The sequence below is a fragment of the Aspergillus glaucus genome, assembly GCF_001890805.1.
Source record: "Aspergillus glaucus CBS 516.65 unplaced genomic scaffold ASPGLscaffold_5, whole genome shotgun sequence".
In the NCBI taxonomy this organism is placed as follows: Eukaryota; Fungi; Ascomycota; class Eurotiomycetes; order Eurotiales; family Aspergillaceae; genus Aspergillus; species Aspergillus glaucus.
Genome location: NW_019170457.1, coordinates 480,762 through 502,145, shown reverse-complemented (window position 1 = coordinate 502,145; position 21,384 = coordinate 480,762). Strand labels below are relative to the sequence as shown.

The following is a 21,384-nucleotide window of genomic DNA, read 5'->3' as shown; positions in this document are numbered from 1 at the left end:
AGAAAGGAAAACCCTCGCAAATATTTATCACCAAGCTGGAAGACGATAGTCAGGGGAGTCCCCGCTCGGCGAGCAGCACCTGGAAGGGTTCCCCTCTACCGTATACTCCCCTCCCCCGCGATCCTGATGCGCCCAAACCCGCTGCCCCTGTACCTATGCTCAAAATCGGCGACGAAACGCCCACCTCGATATCCGAGCCGCTGGTCGACGAAATTGCCTCATGTCTCCGCGAATGGCATTCGACAAATCTACACGAAGTGCTCCTGGCACAGAAGTACAATTCTGTCGAGGAGCTATCGAATCTTGTTCGCGAACTCGATTTTGCCCGACGACAACTACTTCACAATGTGCTTACTTGGCAGGAGAAGGAGGCGTTGCGAAATGAAATGGTCTGGAAATTGGCGCGCGGGAACAAGATGTTGAGCGGAGAAATTGTGGTCAGAGATCCCCTGCAAAGAGGTCGTCTCTTGACCGGCGAGGATTCAGCCGTGCATTTGGCAAAGCTACAATCAGAGATGTGCATGCTGGAGAGCAGTCCGATGCACCACTCAGATACGGCTGCTCTGCACCACTTGCTGCTGGAGGTCAATGCCGTCTCGGGCTATTCGCCAGGTCCCGTCACGCTAGTGGCACAGCTGTGCTCCAAGTCATTGGATGCTAGTGCACTGAAGCCTCTGTCGGAGACGTACTCTTTGGACATACCGTCTCCGGAGAAGTTCGCTAGCATGGGTCAGAGCACCAAGCTCAAGACTCTCTTTACCGAACTTTGTGCCACGGACCTTGGTGATGCGGCTGCTAATGGTAACAAGCTTTACTTGGTCATTTCCGTCCGCGCGCCAGAGACTCCATCTACCTCCAGCGGCATCTCATACCAGCCTCGTTCTTCCATGTCCAAAGATGAGTCGTCATCCTCGGGAGCAGCTAGCAAGCCACCTCAGGGAATCAACCACTCAGTGAAAGGCAGTCTAAAAACGCGACGCAGCATCATCTGGTCGCACAAACCAAAGGGAATCCATGGTGTAGACCCACCCAAGGAGATCTCGAAACTCCCTCCGCAATCGGCGGGAAGCACGTCCAGCAGCAAGGACCGATCCGCGACCCAGCCGGCGAAGGATACCACGGCGATTCGCACGATTGGTGTTGGGTTCTTGGAGGTCTCTCAGGTCCTTCGGCAAGAAAAGGAGGCTGAGCACGTGGTCGTCAACATCTGGTCGCCGCTCCGGGATGGCGAAGAAGAAGGACTGTCCGAAGGTTTTGATGATCTGATCCGCACGCTGTTGCCCAGTCCCAGTGGGAAGTACATGCGGGCTCAGCGGGCAGCGAGACTTCATCTCAATTTGCACCCGTTCGTCAGTACCGACGCGGATGACCTGGTTCGGAGGAACCCTACTATCATGCACAATGTTGTGCAGACAAGACGAATGGGATTCTCTCAGGCCCCGACTACACCGCGATCTGATATTTATGTGACGCTCACCCAGGCCATCTTCCCTTCTGAAGCGCTTCTGTCACACCCTCATGCCGGCCAGGTGCCAGTCCCTATGAACACAGGCCTCCGTAACTTGCAATTAACCCTCGAAGTGCGGACAGCATCGGGAGCACGGGTCGACCGATGCGTTTACCCCTCTTCCTCCAGCAGTACCGCGCACACGGCATGGCGCACGATCGTGGCCGATCGTGGCACGCCTTGGAATCAAACCATCCGGATCAACATTCCTTCTGATCAGATACCCGGGTCACATCTCGTGATGAGCATTGCCGATGCGCCTGAGTTTCCGTTTGCATTGGCGTGGATGCCGCTGTGGGATAATCAGGCCTTCATGCGGGATGGCCCGCATTCTCTGGTCCTCCACGCTTATGACAAGCACACGTCGAACGTTGAGAGCGGGAAAGGTGTCTACTTGTCTCTTCCATGGAATGCGCTCGGGAAGAATGAATCGACTAAGGATGAGGCGGTTACTGGGCCCATGTCATCCTTGCGTCTGGAGACCTACCTGTGCAGCACCGAGTATTCCCAAGACCAGGCGATCCTGAGCCTCTTGAACTGGAGAGAACGACCCGTGGACGACCTCCTAGATACCCTCCGGAGGGTGCTCTTCGTGCCTGAAATGGAGATTGTCAAGCAACTCAGCGGTGTTTTCGATTCGCTCTTCGGTATCTTGGTTGAAAACGCAGGGAACGAGGAATACGAAGATTTGATATTCCATGACCTTGTGATGGTACTCGGTATCGTCCATGACCGCCGGTTCAACTTAGGACCGTTGGTCGATCACTACGCCGACAACCAGTTCAATTTCCCATTCGTCACACCATGCCTCATTCGCAGCTACCTTCGTCTCCTCCGTGCCAATTCGGACGCTGAACAGTCTCGGAATTTGCGTTCCACGTTCAAGGTCGGACGGCATGTGCTCAAGTTCATCATCAACGCTCGACAGCAGCAGCAGGCCAAGGAAGAGGGCATTGGGATCACCAAGGTCGGATCGACTTTCAGCCGCGACATTCACACGATATTCCAATCGCTCGAGTCGCTGATGAAGAATCCGTCACCAGCTATGGTTGGAAGCAAGACGCTCATCGTTCAGCACTTCCACACATGGCTCCCCGAACTTTCCAAGGTGCTGCCCAAGGATGAGATTTTCATGATCGCTCTCAGCTTTATGGACTCGTGCAAGGATGTTACGGGCATGTTGATTCTCTACAAGCTGATCCTGATTCAGCACTATACCCAGTTCGAGGTCTTTGCTTCGGGGCAGGAACGAGAGAGTTTGATCTCCTGCTGTATCAGCTGGTTAGCTCCTTACTGGGGTGCAATTGGGCATGTTTCTGATCTATATCGGGATCAAGTCCGCTTGTGTTGCGCGATTGTTGCCCAGCTGTTGGCACAGCCGAATCCACAGCTGTACGAGTTCATGCCCAGAATCTTTGCGTCGTATTGCTCTATTATCCCGGACGGTGTGGAGGAGACTGAGTACTTGTCCTTGCTCTTCAGCAAGACCTTCCCGTTCCAGGTCAAAACATGCAAAACCAAGCAAAAATTCGATGAGGCTCTTGTGGAGTTGGCGGCCGTCATGGCGGCCACGGCCAAGATCCCGAAACCCAAGCCGCTGGCGCTCAAGGATTTGGAACTTTCTACGTTCCTTGCTCAGGCATTCGAGGCGCACAATTCGATCTTGGATTGTGAGGCATACCCAGAGAGCTGGCTTAGTATGCATGTGTACAACCACCGCGCCACGGTGAAGAGTCTGGAGCATTTGGGTTCGATGATGGTCGACAAGTTCCTGCCGGCGCCGGACGATGCTGATACCTTCGACACCAAACTCTGGGAGTGCTACTTCATGACGCTACTCAAAGTTGTTTCTAGTGATGCCTTGGCCCTGGAGACCTTCCCCGAACAGAAACGGCGTGCTGTGTGGAAGATTGCGGGCGATGTTCGAGAGCAAGGAGCAGATCTCTTGCATTCGAGCTGGGAAGCGATCGGCTGGGAAACGTCCGACGAGGAGAGAGAACGGTACGGCCTGAGGAAGCTTGGTGGCTATCAGGTTCAATACGTTCCCAACCTCATCTACCCTATCATGGAGCTCTGTCTTAGCGTCCATGAAGGTCTGCGCCATGTTGCGGTCGAACTCTTGCGATCGATGATCCTGAGCGAATGGGATCTGAACCAGGACTTGTCTATCATTGAGACGGAGATTATCTCGAGTCTGGACAGTCTCTTCAAGACCAAGCACATGAACGAAAGCATCCTCCAGAAACTGTTCGTTAGTGAGTTGCTCGGCCACTTTGATGGTTACGAGACGTTTGATGAAGATCTCTCGAATGCGGTCAAGGGTCTCATCACGACTGTTGACGAGCTGCTGGATCTGTTTGTTGCTTCTCAGAGCGGTTCTGTAACGGAAAGCTTCAACACGCTGAGATTGATGGAGTACATGAAGGATATGGGCCGAGAGGACATCTTCATCCGTTACGTCCATGAACTTGCCAATGCGCAGGCGGCTGCGGGCTACTTCACTGAGGCCGGTTTGGCTCTTCAATTCCACGCCGATCTGTACGACTGGGATCCCAACAAATACGTTCCGGAAATCCTCAACCCTGCCTTCCCTGAGCAGAGCTCGTTCGAGCGAAAGGAATCGCTGTACTTCTCCATTATCCAGCACTTTGAGGATGCTAAAGCTTGGGCACATGCTCTTGTTTGCTACAAGGAGTTGGCCCAGCAATACGAGTACATAATGATGGACTTTGCCAAACTGTCGCGGGCGCAGGGCTCCATGGCCAAGATTCACGAGTACATCGCCAAGGAGGAAAAGCAGTTTAGTCGGTACTTCCGCGTCGTCTACAAGGGTCTCGGGTTTGCGCCTACATTACGAGACAAGGAATACATCTTCGAGTGTCTCCCGACCGAGCGGATGGCGACGTTCATCGATCGGATGCAACGTGAGCACCCGGCAGCGCAGGTTGTGTCTTCGGGTGATATTCGCGATTACGAGGGCCAGTTCTTGCAGATCACTCCTGTCAGTCCTCAGCGTGATATGAACCATCCCGTCTACCAGCGGACCAAGGTTCCTCAGTCTGTTAGGGAGCATCTGGTGATTTCTGAACCGTGCCGCTTCTCGTCTACCCTGAAGAGACATGTCAACAGTGCGAATGTTGAAGAGCAATGGGTTGAGAAGGCTATCTTCTCGACTGCAGAGCCATTCCCCAACATCCTGCGCAGGAGTGAAATAGTCTCCATTGAAGAGATCACGTTGTCGCCCTTGCAGACCGCACTGGAGCGGACATGGCGCAAGACACAAGAGCTGTCATTATTGACACGGAAGGCGGCGGCCGGTGAAGATCTTAGCTTGACAAACCTGACAGAGGCACTGCAGCAGTTGCTTGAAGTCAGCAGCTCGTCGCCTAGCTGTGTGGCGCTGTATCGCCAATTCCTTTCCGAGACTTCCAAGAAGGACGAAGAAGGCGGCAATAGTGAAGAAGACGAGTCTACTGAAGAAGACGAGACTGCAGAGACCCCCAAGCCTGTCGATCCCTTGGAAAGCGCTTTGGCCGTGGCGCTTCTCGACCATGCCTTGGTCATCAAGCACGCTCTGTCTTTGTACGGTCGTCCAGCATACCAGGCGACTCAGGCTGAGTTAATGCGCCGCTTTGAAGAGTCCTTCTCGCCGGAGATAGCATCTCTTGCTTCGACTACTGCTCCGGAACCATCACCGTTGCCGTCTCAGCGCCAATCTCCGAACCCCATGGATTCCCGTCAGCAGCAGCCAGCAGGGCGGGTTAGCCCCGAGCAAGAGTTGATCCGATCGTCTCGGATTAGCCACAGCCGCAAGCACTCGACGAGGCAATCTGTCAGTCATCGGATCGGCAGCATGAACCCGTTCAAGCGATCCCACCATGGAGCGAATGGCTCCGTTTCCAAAGCGGTCGCTGAGACGAGGCAGGCGCTCGAGGGCAGATCTAATGGTACTTTGACCGAGCACGCGGAAGAAAACGGCGATCCCGACAATGAGACCGCTACGATCAACAGCCGGACGACTAGCCATTCCCGGGAGACTCACTCTAAGCGCCGGAGCTTCTTTGGTATTGACAAGCCGTACAACCATGGCTCGTCGTTGTCAATCGCGGCTAGCATTACTACTGACGATGCGCACAAGCACAGGAAGCAACTTTCGAGAAGCACCTCTCGGGATATAGCGGCTAAGCCGTCGCATGACATTCGCATTCAGCCTGTAGCTCCACAAAATGGCGGTCCTAAGTCGCCTACTAGCCCGCATGCTGGTTGGAGCACAATTCCCTCTGTGAGAGAGTCGCCACGGCCGGCAACGGGGCAGCAGAGTGTCAACTCGATCAAGAGTCCCAAGAGCCCGACTTCGCCTACCGGTGGCGGTGTTCGGGACTCCGTGATGAAGCGATTCAGTCTGCTCAGAGGAGTTGGACGGAAGAACAGTCGTCTTGATTTCAAGGCAGATACTCATGGTGGCTTGGTCCATGAAGAGTGAGGTCTTCTTTTTCTTTCTTCCTTTTATATGAAAATTATTTCTTGTCTACATATCAATTTCCCCTTGTCTCTTCTATTGTTTATTGTTTAATGTCTGGACATCACCAATTCCCGTCAGCGTTGGTTCTGGTTTGGTTTATTACAAGCATTTTATTACCCTGTGTTTGTTGTCTTTTGCATTGTGGCGCTTTATCTTGTCATGGATGACATTCCTTTCTATATTTTCTCTTCTAATGTGTTTCTTTTCTGTCTGTTATGACGAAAATCTCCTTCCTCAATGCTTGGACATTATATCCCTTTTGAAATTGTGGCGCTGATCGCAGCCGTTTCTTTTGTGTTTCACTGGTTTAATCTCTTTTGGACTTTGGATTCCTGTAAATTATTCATATCATGCATTATACATATGTCAAGCTATGGTGCTTAGCGATCTAACTACCCTTCCTCGTAAACTATTGTCTCTCAACCGGCAAATCCAAATCCACCAACCAAGGCGCATTAACCGCATGATACCTAATCGTCACCACACTCGCGTTGACAAAGAGCGTCTCCTCCCCAAACTTCAATCCCTTCCCCCCATCCTCACTAGCATCAACATACAAACACCTCTCCTCCAGCATATCCTCCGGATCGCCCCGAATCTTCTTCATCTTTTGAGTCCCCCAGTCCAACCTGCCACCATCGTACGCTTCATGAATATGCCCAAACACATGTAACCTAGGCTTCGCGCGCGCCGTTGCCTTCAACAAATTCTCACATCCCACATGACTCCCACTCGGAATCACCTCATCGAAAATCCCATACGGCGGGCCATGCGTAAGCATGATATCCACCCCCGGATAACTGGGCACAGGATTCGGTGCTTGAACACCGAATTGTCGAACAGACACGGGAGGCTGGGGGTTGTACCGGTCGACATGGCGCTCATAGGGGAACGCCCATTGACAGAATTCAGGCGTGTAGGGTGAGGCATAGACCGTGAAGCGCGCGCCGTTGGAGATGGTGAACGTGTACAGGCCTTCTTCTAGGTATCTGATTCCGGCGGCGACGGCGTCGGGGTGCGTGTAGAGGGCTTTGATTTCGGCGCAGTTCTCAAGTTGTCCGTCCCCTCCCTCTTCTTTACTGTCCAGCGCAGCTGTATACCCCAACTTCCGCTTATGTCTCAAATATCCAACCCGATTGTAGTACTCCTCATCAAGCGTGATATCATGATTCCCCGCGATAACGAGCTTCAGCTCTGCATCTGCATCTTTGAGCATCGCCAACATCTCTTCGTGTTCATGCTTGTAGCCGACTTTGGTGATGTCGCCGGCGTGCAGGAGGATGTCGGCTTTCGGGAGCGGGGAGCGGTAGGCGGAGGATGTGGTTGAGTGTGAGGGGGTTGGGGGGCTGGTGTGGGTGTCGGAGATAAGGAGGATGCGAGTTTTGGTTGTTTTTGTGTTGGAGGTCATCGTGGGTGTGTGCTTGGTGCTGGAGGTGTAGGAAGGTAGGTGTTGTTGTGGTCGTTGGCTGATATCGGTATCGATATGGCCGATAGCGATAGCGATAGCGATAGTGGGGTGGGAGTATGCGGGGTAGTGTATTTATCGGAGAGGTGTGCCTAATGAGCAGAGGTACTCTGGATTGGAGAATAAGCATGAAATCGGGAAGACAACAGGATTGATAATGACTTATTGAGGGTGGAAGCGCGAGGAGTTGAGTTGGTGGAACACATCTAGATGGTATACGCAATCCACGTGATATCATACTAAACAATAATCATAAGAGCGCCTATTCTGTGATTTGAAATTGCTATGCTATTTATGGCTGCTGGCTAAGTAGTCGTCGCACTCAGAACGTGTGCAAAAGCCTCATCCAATATCCCCAAACCCTCCTCAATCTCCTCCGCAGAAACAGTAACCGGCGGCGCCAGACGAAAAACATCACCCATACCAGGCAGATTAACAATATTACAAGAGAGACCTCTCGCCATAGCCTGCTCTGAAACCGCCTGTCCAAGTTCTGGTCCAGGAGCCCTGGTCTCCGGGTCAGAGATGATCTCGATACCTTGCAATAGACCCCGGCCTCGCACGTCGCCAATGCACCAGTGCTTCTCTTGAAGCTTCAAGAGACCACAGCGTAATTGGCCTCCGCGCTCTGTGGCTCGCTCGCAAATATGATCTCGCTCCACAATTTCCAGAACTTTGTTCCCTACCGCCGCAGTCAGGGGATCATTGAGATGGGTTGTGAGCCATAAGAATCCGGCCTCTTTGCAACCACGCTCGATCTCTGCGGTAGTGCTGACAGAAGCAAGCGGCAGCCCACATCCCAGGGTCTTGGATAAGGCCAGGATATCCGGAACAACATCCTCATGCTCAAACGCAAACATCTGCCCCGTACGGCCAACCCCAGTCTGTGCCTCGTCCATGATAAGTAACATACCGCGCTTCTTGCATTCAAGACTCATATGCTGAAGATACCCAGGTGGAAAGTCTAGGACGCCACCAGTAGAGAGGATAGGCTCCATGATAAACGCAGCCAGCGACCCCACGCTCTGTCTATCAATCATCGACCAGCCAAACTCTAGCTCTGTTTCCCAATCATACGAGCCATCTGCTTTGCGGAAGAGAGAGCGATAGGCATAAGGTGCTGGGAAGGCGAGTTGGCCTGGCATGGCGGGCCCGCCTTTTCTTCGACCGGTGGAGTATGTTGCGGATCCGGCGCCTTGGGTTAGGCCGTGATAACTGGCTGCGAATGCGACGATCTCAAAATTGCCGGTATAGCATTTAGCCATTTTGATAGCTGCCTCCGTGGACTCAGATCCCGTGTTGAGAAAGAAGGACTTCTCAAGCGGAGATGGTAGGAAGCGCGCGAGTCGTTCAGCGAGGTCGACGACAGGATGCGTTATCATGTTACTAAGAAGATGGTCGAGTTCCACGGCGTGCTTCTGGATGACCTCGACGATTTCGGGATGGGAGTGGCCAAGTAGAGAACTCATTTGGCCTGATGTGAAGTCGAGGATTTGGCGGTTGTTGGCATCGTAGAGGCGAGTTCCTTGGGCTTTGGTGATTATCATGGGGGAGTAGGGGACTCCAGTGCTCATTAGGTACTTGTCTGCTCTAGAGAAGAATGTAGTAGCGTCGGACGAGGCCATGGTGTATGCCTTGCTGTCAAACGGTCTGAGGGAGGGAAGCGGAGAAAAGACTACTCTAACAGGAACCGGATCAAAGGTATTTATATGTATTTTCTCATAGATAAATCATGCAATCTTCTTGTCAGTCAATGACAATCATTTATCACCGCTAGGGCTTCCGCGGAAGTCTTTAGCCATCGTTGTGGACACTAGGTAAACCTCCGCGGAACATTCTCTCCTTGATTTCAGCCACAGTCTACTGTGAGAAGCATCAAAACGATCTCGAATGTGTTCGGTGAAGGAAAGCTGACGAACAGCTAGACGACCATAAGCTCTGCGCCAGCACCTGGGGGACACTGCCCGCGTGCTCCAGGGCCAGCTGCTGGCTGCATCCTAGGAGATATTATTGTAGCATGCACTCTAAGTACTCATGCTATTGAATCGTGTTTTCGTCGCGAAGCAAAGCATCGCATCCTCTTGGGAGGCTCCTTGATAAACTGCATTGTGGGTGTCACAATTTGAGATGAAGGCAAAATTCGAGACCAGAAGCCATAGTTAACCCCATGCAGGATTCTTAAAATCTGCTCTAAGAGTTCTTGTTCAAAGAGGCCTGTCAGACAGGTCGGCCATAGCCCTTCCTGCTGTAGCGACCAGTTTCGATGAGCAAGTAATGACTTTCTGTCTCTTAGGCCATTGACAGTCCTTTCTGGCTATCTAGAGTGATAGCTGGAGCCTTTAACAACGAGACCTGCAATAGCAATTCCGTTCATTTTAACTAGCGTATTTTATTTGATTAGCAGCGTATAATTGGCTTTATCGCGTCAATCGAACTATGGGGAGATGCTACACCATCAATGTCAGCACTCTAGGCAATATTCAATTGAAATCCGGCAATACATACAGATCTCGGCCTTATTAATGATCCCTTGCACCAGTAAGAACTCGCCTGTGCCTTCGTTTTTATAGAAAATAATAATCCGCTTTCATATATGCTCCCTCAATAATTACTGCTCAATCATCAATCATACGTATAGCGCCTAAAAAGGCTCCTTCTGCTCAATTAAGCTCAAAAAGTTGCCAATTCTCTATAGACTGAAAATGCCTGGCAAATCTAGCTGCTTTCAAGGTTGGCTCATGTTGGGAGTTGTTGTCTATTACCCGCAAATGGGCCGGGGGACATGCAACATCAATCGCATTCATGGCCAAGTCGAAAGCATTGAAATTCTCTTCTGAAAATTCAACCTTGGGTCCCTCGCTTCACTACTCGCATGTCTTCTATCTGAGCGCTGAATTCAATGACTGGATTGGCCCCGATTGGTCCACAAGAATGACGACTATAGAGATATTCGATCATGTCGTCCAACAAGTGCTTGAACTTCTCAGGGTAATAACCCCGAGTCACGTTCCATCTATTATGTGTAGTCGCACCCAGTCAGCTTAGAGCCTTGCGTAAGCCACCAGGAATATTTGCACGATGACGGTAAGATGCTGGGTATAGTGGTTTTAGATCTTCGTGTCCATACAACTTCAGAGCTCGTCCACCGCATGTTGCTGTAGATGAGAGATTTCCGTGGAATCGTCTCCGAGGGGGTTGTGTTAGAGCTACTCTATGATATGGAACCCAGAGAAGACCAAGTTAGTGACCTAAAAAAGTGTAGGAGTTTGCGGATTGTAACAGTTGGATAGTTTAACGCAATGGAAGAAACGAAGAAGCTGGACTGCATTCACTATCTACCTACTTCTGTCGATTCACTACCATGTTACCAAAGATATCCTTTTCAAACTTACCAAGGTCCTGCGCAGAAAGCGAGATGCTCGACTCAGGCGTCAAATCTGGAAGGACAGGCAATCTATCAAAAAGCAGTCCCAGTGGGAGAGTCAAAGGAGCATCTGTGGCTTCGTTGGCTTTGTCGTTAACCCGAATATGCTGCACACACTCTACCGTATTATTCTCCGACTGCCACAATTCGAACAAGAATTCCTTGCTCTCCGTACAGATGGCCATCAAGAGCGCAACCCTGGTCTTACCACACGAATCTTCCAACCACAAACGCATATCCAACTGTAGTCTATGCAGACAATCCATATCTCCAACCCCAATCACAAAAGAAGGACACTCATTGAGCGTCCTTGTTTGATACGGGAGATACGACAAGTCCGGCTGTATCTCCATCTCCGGCAAAGACTGAGTCGCCGCGCCCACTGACATGAGCATCTCTTCTTCTATCCCAAGCTCCGTAAGCCTAGTCAAGAAGGCTTTATGCAGCATGCCCTCAACAGTAGCATGCGTGCTGTCTCTGAACTTGATTATCATTGCTTTTTGCTCTTTGAAAAAGCGGACTCTTGGAGAGTGAGGACGGATTTGCTCGCGCTTTTTGTTGAACTCCTGGAAAGACCTGTTGGTGACGTTTGAAATGGCGATGTGCTGGGCGCCTCCTTCTGTCACGTATTCCTTGAGTTTTGATTCGACGTGTTTGATGACATCGTTTGCGTTGGTGTAAATGGCCCTGTCGTCAGAATGGATTCTGTAGAGGTCAACTGGATGGATGTCCTGCATCTTGGCAGTTGATCGAACGTAATCTGCGTGAGTCCCTCTTTTGTTAGTGTTAAGCAGTAGAAAGGACCATGAAAACGATGCGGGTTCTTTTACGTCCGACGACTGCCTAGTTCCTTCCTGATCATGATGATGACCGAGCAATCACGTGTTATCCACAAACGGTAATGCTAGGGCTTCCTCCCGCGGAGAGTCTGACCAATCGGCGGCGTTAAGCCTTTCTGTCAACCTCCGCGGGGTTTCCACCTCCATGGAGTAGTAGTTAATAGCACCTACTTTTTGCCAATACCAATAAGTCCAACAAGTATAACAATGGAGACGCCAGACAATACCCAGGCAGACAAAAACACAAGGCCATACCGATCTCGACTACAGCCAGCCTGCAACTCCTGCCGAAAACGCAAGTCCCGATGCAAGACCGCGGGTTCCTCAAGCGCATGTGTTACCTGTCAACTGCACGGGACTGAATGTGTCTATCCTCGGGCGACAGATGATATTCCGCAGCGGAATCGTACACCGCGGAGGTTGGCGGCCAAGACGAGGCAGGAGGGTGGTAATCGGCCAGCATCAACCCCGACTAGCCAGATACGAAGGACGATTTCAAGCTCTCATTACAGTCCGCAGGTGTTTCCACAACTTCCGGGTACAGGATATCACCCTGTAAATACATCTGAGAGTCTACCTGGGGCAACAGAGCATGAGACTAGACACGAAGGCCTGTTCTCCAACTTCATGGGCATCGTGGCCGAGACTGGGGATGATAGCTCTCACATAGTCAGTCCAGCAGTTGTAAACGACAACGACGTCCTGGAGAGCTACTTATCCACCATTCCAGGTGCTCGTAGAAGATGTCTGATCCGACCAAGTTTCGATTCCGGAAGGACCATCAAGCCAGTGCTATTCAACACCGTATCAAGACGACCGTTGGGTATAAACACGAAGCAAACCCTAGCAGCAACAAAGTGTGAATATATTGAGAAATATCTCGAGCCGGGTGTGGAGGATGTCGTTGACTTGTAGGTGATCAATGAGTCGATGGTACCGGGCCGGTCGTTGATATATATGCTGTAGATACTTCCAAAACGCAAACATATGTTTCCCGATATTCGACGAAGCATCCTTTCGAAATGTCTACCGCACACACAAAGAAAAGATCTCACCAGCGCTGCTCTGCAACTTGTATGCCAACGCGTTAATCTATTGGGAAAACTCACCCAAATTACGCTCCCTCCGCCCACCCGATGTCCGTTTCATCTGGAACCAAGCCAACGAGGCCCTGCACTCAGAGTTATTCTTGTCTCCGGGAATTTCAACGGTTATGGCAATCATTCTTAATGTCTGCGGTAGACCGAGTACCTCGATGTTCGGTAATGGAGGGATGATTGGTACAGCGGTTGCTTTGTGTAATGCATTAGGTCTCAACCGTGATCCTTCGAATTGGAATATATCACTGCTGGAGAAGAAGTTTCGGATTCGAATTTGGTGGTTGGTCAACTTGCATGATTCTTGGTATGTTATCCCTGAACCTCACGTATGACGTGTAACCCGTGCTCACTTAGAACAGGTGCAGCTTAGCATACGGAACACCACACCAAATCAACCGCGCCCAGCACGATGTACCCTTCCTGAAACTAGAAGACCTCTGGGATGCCTCTTCCACACCAGATCAAAAAGCAGCACCATCCATCTTCATCGCCCTAACGACTTTGACCGACGTCCTAGGCCGCTACCTCGAACACATCTACCAAGTTTCAAAAACCAACAACCCATACCCCCCAGAGGTGCAATCCGCTACATACTTCGAGCACATCCTCAGTAAATGGGAGGAATCGTTACCAGACGATATCCGCAGACTAGTCCTCCGCGGCACGTATCTGAATACACCAGGAGCAGCTAATTTCCGACTGGCTTATCTAGCTGTTAAACTTCTCCTTCGACGCATCCAGCTCGATCTCGATACTAAAGATGCTGCCGTTCATGTTGAAGAAAACGCAACTATATCGCCATTTTATTTACAAGCGCAGAGAGCAGCTGAAGATATCGTCCATCTAATCCAGGAATTAGACGAGTCCCATTTCCGGGGATTCTGGATTCCCGTTAATGCATTCTCACTAACCTCAGCCACGACGTTCCTCCTACGCAGTGGTCTTCGAATGAGAACCTTAACCTCAACTAGTGGCAATGCACCACTAAGAATAGCGAAGGAGATGATAAGCAAACTACATTCCCATCGATTACATTTTTCGTGGGACCTTGCGGACCATTGTCTCGCTAGTTGTAGTGATTTGGTGGAGAAGATAAGTTCTGTTGAAGCCGGGGGCGATGGCTTGGGGGATACGAGTTTTTTGGATTTTGAGAATCAAGTTGATGTGGATTTATCAGCGTTGGAGGATTTTTTAGGATGGGTTCCCGGGGTTTGTGGATGGGCTTGAGATGCCGATGCCTCTTTGATGTACATGTGCTAGACGAGGGCTAGGTGTGTTTTATTGGGGCCGCTTTCAGGCAGTCAGGTGTCTATTCTACTTAGTTAGGATATTGAACGCAGATAATTCATATGGCCAGTGCGTAAAACAATGAATTCATACTAGAACAAATGGAAAGCCCAAGAGTATGGGCATGCAATTAACCGTCCATAGACCTTTTCCAAATTTTTTTTGCCTTTTAAACGTAAAAAACTAGGATCATTCCCATTGAATTGACAGCTCAGAGCTCTACAGACACGGATGCCCAGACCATAAAATTTTCTGGAAAAAATTGCTGAAACTCCGAAACCACCCTTTTACAACGACCATTTCCATATCCACTTTTTTACTTTCTGATCGCACGCTGGTAGAAAGCAAGCTCATCACCCTCCAGGATGTATCCGTCACAGCGACCGCTCTGGCCGGGGCGCGAGGCAACCACGGCGTACAGACGGCTGGACTCGAACTGTCTCTCGATGGTGGGCTCGACCTTGCCGTGGTCAGTGAAGCGAGCAGCCTGCTTCTTCTGGACACTGTTGCTCTTCTTCTCCTCCTCGGTGGTCTCAGTCTTGGCCTGGCGTCTCCGGCCGATGGGCTGGCCGTAGTGAGCCTCGTACCATTGTCTGAAGGGGGCGGCGTCAATCTGGACGATGGCCGACTTGGTGAGGGTGTTGGTACGGATCAGTTCGTTGTTCGAAGGGTGGTACACGACACCAATGACACGGGTCTTGCGGGAAAGACCCTCAGATCCCCACGAGAAGTTGCCGGACTCGAGACGGAGGGCACGGAACTTCTGGTTACCACCACGGGTACGGACAAGGTGGATTCTCTTGTTACCAAGACGGGTGTTGGAGGGCTGGCGACCCTTGTCGAACGCTCTGTAGGTTGGTCACCGGTAAGAATATGTTCTCTTCCACTTTGCTTCCAAAGTCCCTCCACTTCAAACGTGAACGAATCGGTTTCTGGCATACCTCTTCTTGCGGTAGAAGGCGCGCTTCGCACCGGTGGCCGAGCGCTTGTGACGCGAGTCGCGAGAAATACCCATGTTGGCGTTTGATGGAGGGGACTATTTCTTTTCGTCGGGAAGAACGATCGTTAGCGATGTGAAACCGGACAGTAGAACAAAACGTAGTGACAGCGGTTTTCTGTTTTGATGCTGCTGATTCCAATCCCGCCGAGTTCTCGATAACCGATATCTTTTTTTTTTTTTTTTCGTTCCTCCTCAAGTATCGACTGATCAATTGTGCACAGGTAACGATCGCGCAGACAAGTTCTCTATCGAGCAGACGAAGAAGAAACGCAAGAGATGTGCCTTGTTTCCCACCCTATCTCGCTAACGAAGGACCACGGCGCAAATCGAACAACCGAAAACCTCTTCTCGACGGCCACACAACGGGATCCAAAACCAGCAGAACAAAGCAATAAAAACCGGCAGCCACAGGAAATAAAATAGAACTCACCTCTAATCCTGCAGCCCTTCACCAGGATCGTAGCGGCAAATGTCGTTGGGTGGTCGGGGTGTTGGAGTGCTTGTCGTCGACAGTCGTGAATTTCGCAGTGTGGCTCGCTTGTCGAAGAGTTGCCCTACCCGATGTGCGCACTAGTCCACATCAAGACTAGCGCGTCATGTGACTCGTTTGACTAACCCGATAAGATAAGCTATCACTACGGGGTATTTTCTTATTTGATTCTCATCATTGGCCATTATTATGGAGATAACTAACATTACAGACCCAATCGGTTCAACCATATTCCCCTAATACGATCACTTGCGATTCTCCCGCTTCGTCTCCTCCTCCTTGACCATTCCCTTGATCCGTTGAAACGCCCCGAAACCCTCAATAAACGTCGAGGCCATCCACGCGAACCACAAACCCGAGAACAAGGGCACTCTATGAGGCCGCAATCGCAAAAATGCCAACAATCCTGATTCCAACACATGAATCCCGACCATAGCAGGGAACAACAACGGCTGAATATCGTAGCAAAACTGCGCAAACGCGGGGACCTTCTCAAGCCCCAACGACTCGTAGATAATCGACCCGGGTAGGAAGTTGCTGCGCTGGACGAATCCAATATACGTAGCCAGACATGTCACGAAGATGACAATTTGGAAGCCCTGGGGTGCTCGATACTCCTTGATGGCGAACTCCGATAGTCCCAAGCGCTGCAGGGAATCCTCGTACATGGCCACCACGCGGGAACGAGTGTCGGAGAAGCTCTTCATAGGCGGGTCAAAGGGGACGCTGTAGCGAACGCCATCGGCTGAGATGACTAGGTCTGAGAGACTGATATCCTCCAGTCGAGCGGATTTGGCATCGCCGGCGGAAACGTGGCAGTATGCCTGGAGATAGAGCACCAACGAATCCTGGTGGTCCGCGTTCATGTGCTTGATGATGAAGTCCTTGTTTCCGTTTGAAGCCATGTTGAAGCCCAAGAATAGTCCAGTTGGAGTACTTATATATTCGCTCTCTCTGCAATTCGGTCTCTGGATGGTGGATGGATTCCGGTCTTCGTGTCACCGTGTTGCGTTCAGCTAAATGGAGTCAAATGATCGAAGAGCATCTGTTCTTAGATGACCGCTGCTTGGGAAGTAGTGTTGTTCCGGCAATGAACGAGAAACGAAGATGGTGGTCAGGAATCGCCTCCTATATCGGCATCGGCTCCGTCGATCAGCTAAACTCAGCGGTAACCTCGGTTTTCAAAGCGGACTCACTCTAACTGATGCACATGTGCTTTATGCCATGCCTTTTTGTGCAATGAGTACCAAACAGTTGACCTTGCTGTTGCTGTAGCACTAATTGGGGATGTCAGACCAGAGATCAAATACACGTGAAAGCGTGGACATCACGTGATTCACACCCCTTTCCTTATTGGGATGGGGCTTCGTCGATTCTGAATTCTCACCACCTTGATTCATCTCAAGTACGGACAAGAATCTCTAGAGCTGGTACAGCTTACTGATTATAAGTTCTATACTATCTGTTCTGATTCAATAAGAATGCCTCCTGTTTTTTTTTTGTGTCTTGAAGCCCTAATGATAATAACGAATAATACAGGTTCCTCACATAGCTTTATGAATACATGGTTTTTTTTTTTTTTTTTTTTTTTGCCAAACATCTCATAATGTAATTGATATAGACAAGCTCGACTTCCGGAAAGACTATCCATCATCTACCTGTATACTAGCGTTTTGCTGGTTGTCTGCCGCTACAAACGGCTGCTGGAAGAAACAGACTGCCAATAGCATTGCATTAATAGCCAAATAAATTCAGAGCTTGGTCAAGCCCAAGCGTTACGTTTTCTGCGAACCACTATCCAGATGCTCTGAAAAGAGTATAAATAGCGCGCACAACACTATGTACCCGCGAACAGGCTTGGGGATAGCGGAAATTGTGTCTTGTCGGCAAAATTAAGCTGCGGTATTCATGATTGGTACCTGGGAGGCCTATTGTCGAAGTGCAAGGGTGGTTGAGGGGAGATTCAATAGCCCTGATTTGTTTTGTACGACTTGAGAGCCTTGTGTTCTGGAGAACGACGGTTTTTTGTCCGGATACAGTGTCTCTTCTCAGGCCGACTGCGAAACTACATTCGCCGTTTTGCAGTAGATGTTGTAAAGCTCACTTCTATCAGCGCATATTATTGCGAACGGCCTTATGTAGGTATCGTGTAGCCTGAGTCTGGTCAGTTACATGCTTATCGCTATAAAATACACAACATACCTGATGATTTTGTCCTCCTAACCTGATGTGTGGGTGTATGGGTTGTATATAATTCCAACTCATATACCGCTTCATGATGCTTTGCTTGTCGGCACCGACTACTTTCACGAAAAAAAGAAAGTAAATTAACAATGCAGTCCCAGCGTGTCCAGCAGATGCCAGGCACCTTGTCCTGATTGCTCCGGTCCTAACATGACCGCTAGGAAATGCTGCAGCCGCGAAGGTTGAATACTTATAAAAGCTCTCTGGGAGGTCGAAGGGATCTTCCTCCTTCATCATCTTTGCTTCTGTTATTTGTAATGCAAAGTAAAACAGAAGAATGGGAGGTCTTCTTCATTGTCTGAGAATATGCTGGATGCTAGATGGTGAAGTATAAACGCAAATAAAGGCAGGGAAGAGTATAAGACTTGGATGCCAGTGTCTGAATGAATAATAGCCGGAATGTATCGACAAAACGGCAAAATCAAGCTCGGATTGTCAATCCTAAGCTGCTCGCATCCCAATTTGCGATTCGATCTAGCGAGTGCCGGATTCTAACAGTACATATAATCCGAATTGCTGGAAGAGTATAAAAGCATCGATGCCGACACTAGAGAGATTAGCAATTATCTGTATACAAGGACTAACTGCAGCAGCTAGGACTGCCAGAGATCGCCATCAAGGAGTAAATAATTTGGGGCAAGTGTTAAAATCTTTTTACGTGAATTCTGATATTTAGATTGGTGTTTGGCAGATCTTCCACTGTCTCGAATGGACGGAAGTAGTTGATCGTTGGATGATCGATGGGATGAGGGGGGAGTAAAGCTATCAGACTACATTTACAAGCACTAGAAATATGACAGTAGACTTGACACTACATATTCACTCCATGTGCAAACGATGGGAAGGTATTTCAGTGAATATATTACATATAATCATCATTATAGTTATCTAGTCACTAATGTGAGAAAAAAAGGCAGGACAGAATTGAAAAAAGTACCATGAGAGAACAGCTGTTTGAGTCGTCCATAATTCATGCACTACATTCCTCAGCATCTCATCCATCGGTAAATAAGTATTTTGTGTAATAATTCTCTAAGAAAGGAGGGAATACTTACAGTAAAGCCAAAGTAATATCGCCATGAATGTGCGCCTTGAGCTCAACCTCAATTTCCAGATTCAAGTCCAACTTGAGCTTCATCCCTTCCTCTTCATCTATGCTCTTCCCCTTCTTCTCAGCGGTATCAGTATTTCCCCCGGAGATATTGTTGTTGGTTATCGACGGTCTGCCTGATTGGTATGGCTGCATGTCATTGCCTTGGGTGCCCTTTTTATCGGCATAGTCATCGTCGTCGGAGTACTCATCGGAATATAGCTCGTCGGAGGTATAATCATCGTCGTCATTGTCAACGTAGTCGTCTTTTTGTGTTCTGCGCTGTTGTTGTTGTTGTTGTTGTTGTTGTTGTTGTTGTTGTTGTTGTTGTTGTTGCTGTTGTCTTCGCGGCTGCATTTTCTGGTTCACATTTTGAGGTTGAGGTTGAGGTGCGGGTTCATCGTCGTCGGAGTATTCATAGTCGTCGGTATCATAATCAGCTTCGGAGTACTCCTCCGGTTGGAGGGTTGGCTGTTGTTGTTGTTGCTTTGTCTGTTCTGCTGTGGCCATTTTGAATACTGGGTGTTGAATTGGTATGGAGTAACGGAGGATGAAGTAGAAGAATGCGGTTGATGATAGCGATATTGACAGATGCAAGGTATGTTATGAGGTAGCAAATAATGTACACAAGATGATAACCGAAAGAATCCCAGGTGGGCAGGTGTACACTACTATACCCCGTCCAAAAGAACGACATCATTTCGGCCGAAGCTCTGTCCCGACAATCCACTTCTACGATAATGACGTTGGCGGCAACAATCATGATCTGGGGTACGAATGGTCAATGTAAAATACAGCAGAAACATCCCATATCAGGCAACAGACCTGAGATCGTCATGGTCCAGCCAATAGACTCAGTACTATTCTAAGACAGCATACGCCATCGCAACCCGGAGTATTTACCATTCTCGCTTGCATTTCCCGTCCTAGGGCGACGTTAATGAAACATACCATGGAAATGTTCGTGGTTGCGTCGGTTGCGAACTGGGCATGTTCCATGGATGCGCCGAGTTGTGCCTGAAAACCGGCGTTTCCACGAGCATCGCAATAATACCTTTAAAAAACGCATACAATCCCGACGGCATTGTCAGTACCATGCATTACTGCATTACGAGTTCCGGGGTGGAGAGGATCCAAATCAAAGTTGAGAAAGACTAAACCCCATCCGCATTGACGTTGTCTGGCGTCATTCCCACAACGGCGCGTCAAAGTGGACCGACACGGCTCAATGCAAAATCCTCCAACTCTACACTGATTGGCCTCTAAATCTCTGCATCTTGTGCTAATTATATTCCAATTCCACTGTATCTCCAATCAGATTGGTGGACGATCTTTCCAACGATTTTACGAGATTACGAGACGTCCCGTTTGGACGTCATACCGGACCCTCGTTAACCCCATATTAAGCAAAAATCATATGGTTATGGCCAACTTAATGCCCGGTTCAGATGTTTTAGATACCGTGATGACGCTTGTCTGTCTTGGGTGTCTGACGTCGGACACTAAGATCTTGTCTCCATCCCTGCCTATAATATGCGGGTGATATAGGTTGCTTGCTCTATACTTTTTTTTTTTTTTTTTTTCTAAATTCTTAAGTACACGGGGTATCACTATCAAGCACTAAGCACATATAACTTCTTCCCTTTCTTTCTTCACAATGGCAGACCAAGAGAACCAATCTCAACCTCCCAACCCTAACCAGGAATCCCAAAACCAGGGTCAGAACCTCTCGGGAGCACCTCAACAACAAGAGCAACCTCAGCAAGCACCAGAGCCAACCCAAAACCAAGACACACAAGAGAAACAAGACCCTCCCCAATCCCAACCCAACACCGAAACAAAACAAGAACAAGAACAAGAACAAGAACAAGAACAACCAGAATCCAACCCTGAACCTGAACCTGAACCAGAACCCCAACCCGAACCCGAACAACCCCAACGCCGCAGAAGAAGACCTCGCCCCCAACCACGCTACAGACAAGACTCCGACACAGATAATATCGACCGCAAAATGGACGCACCCGCCGTAGCAGAGCGGCCCCGTCGCCAACGCCGCTCCCGCCAACAGCAGAACGATGGACCCCTCCCCGGTCTCGGGGGTGCAAACCAAGCAGGCGACCTGGTGCAAAACACAGCCGGGAATGCTGTGAATGGGGCTACGGGGTCTGCGGGTAAGGCTGTTGGGGGTGTGTTGGGTGGTAATAGTGGTAAGGAGGAGAAGGAAGAAGGGAAGGATGAACAGTTGCGGTTGAGGTTGGATTTGAATTTGGATATCGAGGTGCAATTGAAGGCGAAGATTCATGGGGATTTGACGTTGGGTTTGCTGTCAGTACTGCTATTTCCACCCCCGTTACCTTTTAGTCATTGGGTCTCGTTGCTAACTTGTTTTCGTTGTAGTAACTAATGAAGATCTGAT

General features: G+C 49.6%; 9 protein-coding genes across 9 annotated transcripts; 3 read left to right on the top strand and 6 right to left on the bottom strand.

Moving 5' to 3' along the window:
• Window positions 1-1,776: 1,776 nt before the first annotated feature.
• On the top strand, window positions 1,777-6,176 carry ASPGLDRAFT_44300 (guanine nucleotide exchange factor DCK1). The gene has a single exon (XM_022546001.1). It carries the CDS (start codon window positions 1,794-1,796, stop codon window positions 5,988-5,990), a length of 4,197 nt encoding a protein of 1,398 aa, XP_022403188.1. The 5' UTR covers window positions 1,777-1,793; the 3' UTR covers window positions 5,991-6,176.
• A 150-nt stretch (window positions 6,177-6,326) lies between these two features.
• Window positions 6,327-7,643, bottom strand: ASPGLDRAFT_44298 (metallophosphatase domain-containing protein). The gene has a single exon (XM_022545999.1). It carries the CDS (start codon window positions 7,435-7,437, stop codon window positions 6,439-6,441), a length of 999 nt encoding a protein of 332 aa, XP_022403187.1. The 5' UTR covers window positions 7,438-7,643; the 3' UTR covers window positions 6,327-6,438.
• Window positions 7,644-7,799: 156 nt separating this feature from the next.
• Window positions 7,800-9,137, bottom strand: ASPGLDRAFT_80478 (aspartate aminotransferase family protein; the record flags this gene model as incomplete). The annotated part of the gene is made up of 1 exon (XM_022550071.1): window positions 7,800-9,137. The coding sequence occupies exon 1, from the start codon at window positions 9,117-9,119 to the stop codon at window positions 7,800-7,802; it is 1,320 nt and encodes a 439-aa protein (XP_022403186.1). The 5' UTR covers window positions 9,120-9,137.
• Window positions 9,138-10,335: 1,198 nt separating this feature from the next.
• On the bottom strand, window positions 10,336-11,655 carry ASPGLDRAFT_23685 (uncharacterized protein; the record flags this gene model as incomplete). Its single annotated transcript, XM_022543315.1, has 2 exons — window positions 10,336-10,507; window positions 10,838-11,655. The coding sequence occupies 2 exons, from the start codon at window positions 11,653-11,655 to the stop codon at window positions 10,336-10,338; spliced, it is 990 nt and encodes a 329-aa protein (XP_022403185.1).
• Window positions 11,656-11,964: 309 nt separating this feature from the next.
• On the top strand, window positions 11,965-14,084 carry ASPGLDRAFT_33401 (Zn(II)2Cys6 transcription factor; the record flags this gene model as incomplete). Its single annotated transcript, XM_022544305.1, has 3 exons — window positions 11,965-12,668; window positions 12,724-13,161; window positions 13,217-14,084. 3 exons carry the CDS (start codon window positions 11,965-11,967, stop codon window positions 14,082-14,084), a joined length of 2,010 nt encoding a protein of 669 aa, XP_022403184.1.
• A 242-nt stretch (window positions 14,085-14,326) lies between these two features.
• On the bottom strand, window positions 14,327-15,173 carry ASPGLDRAFT_44296 (40S ribosomal protein eS8). The gene is made up of 2 exons (XM_022545998.1): window positions 15,086-15,173; window positions 14,327-14,992 (listed from the first exon to the last, which is right to left on the bottom strand). Exons 1-2 carry the CDS (start codon window positions 15,157-15,159, stop codon window positions 14,461-14,463), a joined length of 606 nt encoding a protein of 201 aa, XP_022403183.1. The 5' UTR covers window positions 15,160-15,173; the 3' UTR covers window positions 14,327-14,460.
• A 529-nt stretch (window positions 15,174-15,702) lies between these two features.
• Window positions 15,703-16,905, bottom strand: ASPGLDRAFT_1234450 (DUF2470 domain-containing protein). Its single transcript, XM_022540399.1, has 2 exons — window positions 16,831-16,905; window positions 15,703-16,762 (listed from the first exon to the last, which is right to left on the bottom strand). The coding sequence occupies exon 2, from the start codon at window positions 16,537-16,539 to the stop codon at window positions 15,880-15,882; it is 660 nt and encodes a 219-aa protein (XP_022403182.1). The 5' UTR covers window positions 16,540-16,762; window positions 16,831-16,905; the 3' UTR covers window positions 15,703-15,879.
• Window positions 16,906-18,848: 1,943 nt separating this feature from the next.
• Window positions 18,849-19,478, bottom strand: ASPGLDRAFT_23681 (uncharacterized protein; the record flags this gene model as incomplete). The annotated part of the gene is made up of 2 exons (XM_022543314.1): window positions 18,849-18,855; window positions 18,934-19,478. 2 exons carry the CDS (start codon window positions 19,476-19,478, stop codon window positions 18,849-18,851), a joined length of 552 nt encoding a protein of 183 aa, XP_022403181.1.
• A 1,147-nt stretch (window positions 19,479-20,625) lies between these two features.
• Window positions 20,626-21,372, top strand: ASPGLDRAFT_23680 (uncharacterized protein; the record flags this gene model as incomplete). The annotated part of the gene is made up of 2 exons (XM_022543313.1): window positions 20,626-21,293; window positions 21,366-21,372. The coding sequence occupies 2 exons, from the start codon at window positions 20,626-20,628 to the stop codon at window positions 21,370-21,372; spliced, it is 675 nt and encodes a 224-aa protein (XP_022403180.1).
• Window positions 21,373-21,384: the final 12 nt, after the last annotated feature.